The sequence below is a fragment of the Chenopodium quinoa genome, unplaced genomic scaffold, assembly GCF_001683475.1.
Source record: "Chenopodium quinoa cultivar QQ74 unplaced genomic scaffold, ASM168347v1, whole genome shotgun sequence".
In the NCBI taxonomy this organism is placed as follows: Eukaryota; Viridiplantae; Streptophyta; class Magnoliopsida; order Caryophyllales; family Amaranthaceae; genus Chenopodium; species Chenopodium quinoa.
In genome coordinates this window covers 10674504-10683873 of record NW_018745024.1, presented here as the reverse complement: position 1 = coordinate 10683873, position 9370 = coordinate 10674504, and the positions used below count along the sequence as shown (strand labels likewise).

General features: G+C 39.0%; 1 protein-coding gene across 1 annotated transcript; it reads right to left on the bottom strand.

Annotated features, from left to right (window-relative positions):
• Positions 1-698: 698 nt before the first annotated feature.
• LOC110708637 (uncharacterized protein DDB_G0283697-like) lies at positions 699-7732 on the bottom strand. Its single transcript, XM_021886814.1, has 5 exons — positions 7493-7732; positions 6697-6798; positions 5856-6208; positions 3763-3861; positions 699-3128 (listed from the first exon to the last, which is right to left on the bottom strand). The coding sequence occupies exons 3-5, from the start codon at positions 6119-6121 to the stop codon at positions 1610-1612; spliced, it is 1884 nt and encodes a 627-aa protein (XP_021742506.1). The 5' UTR covers positions 6122-6208; positions 6697-6798; positions 7493-7732; the 3' UTR covers positions 699-1609.
• Positions 7733-9370: the final 1638 nt, after the last annotated feature.

Genomic DNA, 9370 nt, shown 5'->3' with positions numbered 1-9370 from the left:
ATTATAATAATTTTCCATGTAAACAAGTGCAACGAGTAAACTAACAGTAGTTACAGTACAATCTATATCATTATGCATTTATAGCAAACAAATAAATGAATACAAGATTAAATTAGTTATTTTATAAAACCACTTATAAAATTAACATTTTTTTTCCTCATTTTATCTTCTGTTATTGCAATAGTAGCTCATAAGCTTAATTTAGAAGTAGGGACGCTCAATGACTTCCAGGTATAGGGATATAACTTCTACTACTCGAGGATGATGGCCTTGAAGGTCGATTTTTAGGCTTGACATCCGATATCACAAGAGTAGCCTCCTCTTGTTTCCATTTGTTTTCCACAACGTTACTGTCAACGTTGTGGTTTAGCAACCTACCGTTTACAGACTCCATAAGAAAGATAAAGCTCAGAAACAAAATCAAGATCATCAACGATTTAATGATCTTATTATAAGTAAGACTCATTTTTTGAAGCTTGGTTTGTAATAATATAATGTAGGCTTGTTATGTATTTTGTATATGTATGAGATTATGTAACAAAAAGCATAAGAGATTTATTTAATACATGCATAGGTTACATGTATTTATATATGCATGGTTTCAACTAACTTGTACGTAGGGTAAAGAGGAGGTCGATCTTTGATTTTGAATATCTTGTATTTTGATTTTTTCAATGCATATGGTAAATGAAGAAGAATTGAAATATTGAATAGAATATATAAGATATTGAATTTTTGTCATGAAAATGTGATAGTCCAATGAAGTAAATTACATGCAAAGCCAAAAAACCAAAAATCGGAAAACCATAAAATTGGTTTTTACAAATCTATTGCTAGTTTTAATTATCATGATTTTAATAAGTTTGACCAATTTTGATTCTCACATAATCTGCTTGGCTGGTCATTGTAACATAATGTGCTTGGTTTGACCAATGAAGTACTAAAACTTTAATGTTTCTCACATAATCTGCTTGGCTTGTCATTCTAACAATGCTTATAACATAGGAAAATGTTTCGCAAAACTTGTAACAAGGAAAAGAATATCAAACATAGCTAACATCAAGGTTTTGAGAGAGGCGGAAGGCGCGGTGGGGGAATCCCCCCCTTGTACTTTTTTTTGGGTGTAGTGACTGTAGCCTAAGGTCATCTATCATTCATTTACACTCTGCAGGCAGATACACATACACAGATTATCAGGTGTATGTTGGAGCTTGAAACCGCCGAGTAATTTATCAACCCGAAGTGTGACATATGAACACAAGGATCTTGTGCACGGTGCACTCCGTATTTTTATTCTTAGTTATGCTATCACATTTGCTCACATGCGCCCATAAGCATGCTACAAATCTGCAATAGATGAGGAATCCCTCACTTCTGTTTTTCTTCCTTTATGTCGAACAGAGAGCAGTTCCAGCCAAGCTTACAATTTCCAGAACTCCATGATGTAACTACCTTGTATTCAGACATGATGAATATATGAAAGCATTAATTTTTCTGTCAGAACTGAATAATTATCAACCTGATATATCAAAAAACCATGGATTATAGTATCAAATTCAAGATACTGAGAGAGCCAACAACAGAGATGATCCATGTACACTCAGGGTTATCATCTTGCATTTCTCCGTGGCCTGGAGGGTCTATCATGATCTGACCAATCGTTATCTGACTCATTAGACCTCTGTCTTCCATGTCCTGCAGATGTTTTAGACCTCTGTCTCCCGCTCACACGTCCATTATCAAATGAGCCCCTCTGACTATCACGTCCCCTCATTCTTGAATCCCCACGTTTATTATCAAATGAATCCCTCCAACTACCACCAGGGCCTCCCCTCATACTCAAACCCCCACGTTCACTGTCAAACGAACCCCTCCGTCCACCACGAGAGCTTCCCCTCATACTCGAACCCCCACGTCCACTGTCAAACGAATCCCTCTGTCTACCACGAGAGCCTCTCCTCATACTGGAACCCCCATGTTCACTGTCAAACGAATCCCTCTGTCTACCACGAGAGCCTCCCCTCGTACTCGAACCTCCATGTTCATCATCAAATGAATCCCTCTGTCTACGAGAGCCTCCCCTCATACTTGAACTCTCAAACGAATCCCTTTGTCTACCACGGAATCCTCCCCTCATACTCGAATTCCCACGTACATTTTCAATTGAGTCCCTGTGACTACCAAGAGAGCCTCGAGAAGATCTACCATAGTCATGATCAAAGTCATTGCCCTTTACAAAACTTCCATTAAACCCACTACGGTTTCTGGTTTGGTTATAATTCTCACCGTGTTCAAGGCCGCTCTCATCAGAGTCATAATGGCTCTCCCTACGCCGTCTAGATGAGAATCTTTCTTCAATATCATCATCGCTCCCAAAAGCAAGCTTATCATCATCTTCATCAGAGTCAAAACTCATTCTTTTTGATGAGTTACGTGAAGCTTTATTTCTACGACCAGAATCAGCAACGTGACTTGATTTCCACTTAGGGTGAACTGGAAGGTCCTTTTCTGAATCAAAATCTATATCATCATCCCCTGAATCAGATACAGAACCTTGTTGATTGAAAGACTTGGAATAGGGACTAGATCTTGGTCTGCTAAATCCTGGAATGTCATCTTCTTCAGCGTCGGAATAACCTTCATTTTCCACATCAGAAAAGCGAAGAGGCGAAGCTTCCTGGTTCTGATTTCTGTTTTGATTATCTACTTCATAGCTATCAATGTCATCGTCCTCATCGTCAAAATCATCAAAGCCAGTACTGTGTTTTGCTTGTACAGGCATTGGAGGCTCTTTCTCCTGAAACCTTGGGGTTCTGCTGAACCCATATTGGTTGTCCTGAGGCCTATTGAAGTTACCATTTTCCGGTGGATTATCCAGATGATGATCTTCATTCATTGCACGAGCATCTGCATACTCAAAAGCTGCAACATCTGCTCCATCTGATTCATCATCATCAAAGTCAAAGTTCCAGGCATTGGAAAGTTGTTCCCTATCCGGAGCCCTTTCCATTCTTGTAACTGGTCTCTGCGGCCTGCTTTGCATCTGATTCTCCATGTATTCATCAGGTGGCCGCTTATGTTCGCAGTTGAAACAAGTCATATTTCTTCTGTAGTTCAGAAAGTTGCATCTGCCAACAGATAGTTGTAGTTTACACAACAATGTCAGAGAACTAATAAACATACATTCAAAGGGATCAAGGAATAAGAAGACAAAGGTACAATTCCGAGAAGAAGATTGACTACTCTTCTGAGAATCAGATCACAAATTTTCAATGAACAAATATACAGATTGTAGATGCTGTAGTTGGTGTTCCTTAACAAGTAAAATTGAGAGTTGTTAACCAAGAACTGATGTAGAGTTTGTAGACATCTATTTACAGGATATTCCATTATTCTTTCTGTCTAATGTTCAATAACATTGAGTGTTTTTTTTTTCTTCTTTTTGAGGGGAGGGGGGGGGGTATTATAGAGAATTCTTGGCCTGGGTCTCTAACACCATAAATTTGACTTTAATTTATAAATCTCTAAAGAACTACAGGGCCTCTAACATTGGAGGAGAGGAGGAGACTAAACTGAGGACAACCTGGAGGATGGATACAGAACATGATAAAGTAATTGCTTGTCTCATTAGCTTGAGGCAGATTACTTCATGGGAGTAAAGGGGGAGAAAAAGAATTAAAATCAATAGCAATAAATCCATGTCACTATACTAGAAGTCATCAAATATAGGATCCAAAAAGCCAATATAGGGAAGGAACTCACTGAGGGCATTCCCATTCTCCTGGCAGCAGCTGCCGCTTGGGACGTTTCGCATCACATTGCAGGCAAACATTATTCTTTGCAAAATTCATGAAATTGCACCTGCAGTCAGTAACTACCAGAATTAACAGATCAAAAGAGAAGGAAAAAAAAATATGGTAACAAACAATATACATTGTTGAGGATGCTAAGTCTATCACAACAAAATCTCAGATTCCCCTTTACAAGATGGGAAATTCAAGCAATTCTAAAAACTATCTGTAAATTACTGTGTCATGCAGCCAAAAACATAGCAGACAAATAGCCAAATTATTCATCATTTACCTCAGAAAAGTCCAATACCCATTTTTAACCCCAAGCCTCATCATTTTTGAGCCATACCTTTTTTCTCACATGCACTTTGACCAAACCAACCAACAAACAAATCATTATCTAAGAAATTCTACTCCTGTTGCTGTAAGAACAACTTATATACACCTACTGACCTACACCTCCATTCCAGAAAATTCAACGCATTCATCAAACACTTTGTTCCAGGAAAGTCTGGAATAATGAGTGGGTGTAATAAAAAGGTGGACAAACTAAGAGAGATAAATAGATGGTGGGTGGGTTTAAGAAAAAAGTGGATAAAATAACACAGTGGGCCAGTGTGGGGAAAAGGTGTGCTGAGAACTGATGCATGAATAGTGTAAAATCTCAAGTGATGCATTTAAAAACAAAAACAGAGGGAGAATATAGTGTGGAGTAAGAAGGGGTAGGGTAGTAATAGTGGCTTGCCAAAATAAAATAGGAAAAATAATCCCAACTTTCATCAATTTTGGTAGAATAATCCCAACTTTGGATTATTCTAGAATAATCCGAATTTTGGGGGGTCTTCATTTTCTTCAGTCCTAATGACTGGTTACCTGTTGAGAAGGTTAATTTTTTTTTTATGTTTTTTAAAAGCCACGTGTCAGCTTGTCATTGGTCCAAAAAAATAAAATAAATTAAAAACAAAAAAAACCCCCCAAACCACCCGTTCCCCACCTAAACCACCCCCTCCCACCAGCCCCCACCCCGAAATTACCCCCACCCTGCCGGAAAAACTCCCCTTACCCCCCGACCACCACTCCCCACCGCCGAAACACCTCCTCCTCCCTTCCCCACCCACGAAACCCTCTCCCCTCCCCTTCCCCCACCCCGTAAACCCCCTCCCTTCCCCCACCCCGTAAAAACTCCCCTCCCCTTCCCCCACCCTCGAAAACGGCCGGAAAATAAGCCCTCTTGCCGTTTCCGGCCGTTTTCGAGGGTGGGGGAAGGGGGTAGTTTTTACGGGGTGGGGGAAGGAGGGGAGGGTTTTACAGGGGTGGGGGAATGGAGGGGGGAGGGTTTCGTGGGTGGGGGAAGGGAGGGGGAGGTGTTTCGGTGGGTGGGGAATGGTGGTCGGGGGGTGGGGGAGTTTTCCGGCTGAGTGGGGGGTAATTTCGAGCTGGGGGCTGGGGGAAGGGCTGGTGGAAGGGGTGGTTTAGGTGGGGGAACCTGGTGGTTTGGGGGGGATTTTTTTTTTTTTTCTGATTTCTGTTTTTTTTTTTTAATTTATTTTTTTGGACCAATTTCAAGCTGACACGTGTCATGTGACCTCTTATTAAAGGTTGTTGACTCTCGTTGACCGGTTTGGGACTGAAGAAAATGAAGACCCCCTAAAGTTCGGATTATTCCAGAATAATCCAAAGTTGGGATTATTCTACCAAAATTGATGAAAGTTGGGATTATTTTTTCTAATTTTTCCAATAAAATAAAGTGAAGGCGAGTCGAACTTTTTGAAACACCCAAACTGGAAAGTGAGTATATAGAGCAATTCCCAAATATCAAAGGAAAATTGATATAAGAGCAAGGGTCTACTTTTTGAAGACCACATTCCTAAAAAATAAATCATGGTAGGATCTAGGATGTAGAATCATCAAAAGTGACAGTAAGCTTCACAAGTTCAAGACACAAGGATAGATAATGATATATAAACTGATACAAACATAAAATGCGAGTAAACAAAACCCCTTTAACACACAGAACATAATCAAGCAATAAAGAATTCAATCTATATGTGAAGAGAGACATACTTTGGACATAACCAGTCCCCCTTTTTCATCTCAATGTCATCACGTCCCACTCGTCTCTTGGGTGGAGGTGGTGGCTGCTTCACCTTCGGTGGGCGCTTCTTGATCACTGGAGGAGGGAGATTGGGATCTATTGGCACTGCACTTAACCTGACAACCTCATGAAGCAATTTCCGGACTACTGCTTTCACAGATTTGTGCTTCAACAAAGATTTGTTTTCAACTGATCCATTTATAGGATCAAAGCCATAAGTTAATAAGACACGCATCACATCAATCGTCCTTGCCTCATCTTCCTTATTTGTAACCAAATACGCCCTTTCACATTTGGTTCTCAAATTGCAGGAACTGCAAACCTGAATGCACACAAAAACCATTGATATAAACACACTATAGAGACAAAAAGCACAAAAAATTATTGAATTACATATTCTTGTTCTCATCAAGCTTGAGTTTGATGGTGAAAGCACATAGTAAACTCCAAAAAATGGCATTTTGCAAGCCTCTCAGCTTGTAAGACAAACAAAATCAATATTGTCAAGGCCTCAAGGGATCAAAGAAATACATTAAGATCCCTGTTAAAACTTGCAACAGTAGGGTTTGGGGAGGGTAAAATACTAACATTTACACAGTTTAAGTATCAAGTAATGTAACTTTAAACCTGTACCCAATCAGGCAATCACAAGTTGAATGAAAGAAAAAGACATCAACCCTGGATAAAAACTTCAACTGTAAACCTCCCAAAGGTGTATATGAGAAACAGAGAGGTAACTGCAAAACTCCCAAAGCAGTCAATTCATTGAACGGAGAGCTATGACTTAGCTACAAGTGAAGCAACACTTACATCTCCTTCATCAAGATGAGCATGTTTCCTCAACAGTTTTGCAGAAAAAACCACCTTTTTGTCTGCACTGGGACATCCAAACCCGACAAATGATTGAATATCCTGTCTCGACAACGACCTGAAATTAATTCCCAGTTTAAAAAGAATAAAATGACTCAAGGGAGAAGTCCATAATATTACTATATAAAACAAACTACCAGCTAAGACCCATTGCAAGATCATAATGGATAATTTAAAAAAAATGACCAAAAGAACAATACAAGAAAATCTGTGACCAAAATCTACACAAGAAGACAAATACTGAGAAGGAATATCAGTCTGACATGGAAGAAATAGGGTCTGAATTCTAAAAATAAAACTGACGCCAGCATGGAGCAATAAAACTTGATTCACCTCCCAAAAATGTAAAGTTTCAAGGGGATGCAATGTTGTCACATTGTCACCTTATACTCACCAAAAATAACTAGTACATTAACTATGTGAAAACTGACGCCTAATCTAATCAACCAACTCTCTAAAACAAATGAAACTCATTAATAGAATCAAAACCATTTCCAGCAATCAACTAACTACAAAGACTAACCCTCTAAGTTCCTACTCAGCAAAACAATGGACAAAAATGCAAGTTCCTACTATTCTAAATTTCATTCTTCATTTCTAATTTTCTATTATAACCAAAAAAATCATAGGAAATCAAACAAGCAATTAAATCAAAACATTTCCTCTCTATAAGTTATTGGGTGGGGAAGGGAGGTTGATAAGATGATCAAGAACAAGTAGAGCAATGAACAACTACCTCAAAATATCGAACCGATCTTTCCCAAAATTAACAATTGCAGCATGAACAGTCCTCCAATCCCTAGTAAAATCAAACCCCTCTTCTTCAGCAAACCCAGAAACATCAACCGAACCCAAACACTCAATCATTTGATCCTCATCTTTCCTCCTATGATCAAAGTAATTCTGCTGCACCAATCTCTCCATCAACGCAACCCATTCCGGCCACGGGTGCGCCAATTCAATCTCTTTCTTCATCAATCCCGCCTTCTTCACCTCCTCCACCCTTCCACTCTCCGCAACATCAAAACCCCTCATTTCTTCACCCCCATTAGCACCGGAATCACTAAACCCTAACCCTAATTTCTCATTTCCGGCATCATTCACACCACCACCACCATCATCAGATTGCTTGAGCTTCTTCTTGGATTCCCGCCAAGCTCGAATTCGTTGAAGGGCATCATCTTTCTCACCGCGCTCCTTCTCGATTTCGTCGATTTTGTCGAAGACGAAGCTTAACCGGGAAGTAAGAGAGGAGGGTTTTGGTGGGTCCGAGGAAGTGGTAGTAGTGTTGGAGTGAGAGAAGTGTCGGATGAGAGGAGAGAGAAAATGACGGCGGTGATAATGGTGGTGGTGGCGGAGGAGGAGAGAGAAAGAAGAAGGCGTCATTAATGGAGGAAGAAGAGTTGTTAGAGGTGAGTAGAAGCTGTAAAACCCTCCATAAACCCTTGACTTTCTAAGCTGTAGAAGTGTGAATATTGAATGATTATTATTGGTAGTAGACTTTTGAAGAAGAGGTTCAAGGGATATACTTGGTGACTTGGTGTCTTGTTTAGTTATAATGGGCCTCAGAGGGTGGAGGGTCTTTTGACTCTTTTCCATCCTCTATATTAGCGATTTATGAATTGGTATCCAGATAAGAATGCGTATTTTAGTTTCAAATCAACATATATTTTGTAATTTATGTATGTGATTTGAAAGTTTTAAGATATTATGAACATATTTTTGACCAAAAAACATGTAATGATGATTTGTGTGTTAAATTTATAATGTATGTCATTACTTAAGGTGAGCACAAGACGTGATGCGTAGGCGCATATGTTGGATTAGCGTGTTTTGTGTTCAAATGGGTCGTGCTTAGACTGATCAGGAAATAGTCATTTTGGTCAGGCTTATGCTGATCTTTTAACTCGGAGTCCATGCACGATTTTGTACTTGTGTTGTGTCGTACCAACATGCCTCCTAAATAAATTTTATATTATTGCTAAATTAGTCAAAAATAAACCGGCCAACATTTGGGTGACTTGTTCTCTGCGTGTCGAGTTTTTGCCAAATTTTGCGAATGATGTCCAAGCACGACACATGACCTACCGACGTGCTTTTCATGTCGTGCTAGGCTTTTGACAGTTTGGTGCCAAGTCAAATCATTTTCATGTTATGCCTAACCGGCTTTCGTGCTAGCCCAAACTACCAAATCAGTACATGTCTAGTTTTCTAGTTAATATATCAATTTAGGATAAGGATATGCAATGTGGTTTTAAGATGAACATATAATAAACATTATTAACATGTAATTCAAAAGAATTTCCCAATATTTCACTAGAAATCTTGTTAAAATTTATCTTAATTTATACAAGTTTAATATGCAGATGGTTGACAAAATGACAATTAGAGATATACAGATGGTTAAAATTTTGAAATTATGAATTGGCAAATCTGAAAAGAAAAATGTGTCAACTAAAAAAAATAAAAATAAACATGTATATTAATTAGGTCTTATACATCCTGCTTAGGAGTTAGGAGAGGTCGGTACATGGGGAATTAACCATGTAAACTCACACTTACCCGACTTACCTAGTCAAATATTACATTCTTCAATTTTCTCAGCTAGCCAAAT

Bases quoted from the DNA above. Each gene is read 5' to 3' on its own strand.
- LOC110708637 (XM_021886814.1), bottom strand. From the start codon at position 6,121: ATGCGTGTCTTATTAACTTATGGCTTTGATCCTATAAATGGATCAGTT. The intron at 3,862-5,855 runs GTATGTCTCTCT...TACTGACTGCAG, and splicing joins GGGGACTGGTTATGTCCAAA to GTGCAATTTCATGAATTTTG. The intron at 3,129-3,762 runs GTGAGTTCCTTC...ATCTGTTGGCAG, and splicing joins GGAGAATGGGAATGCCCTCA to ATGCAACTTTCTGAACTACA.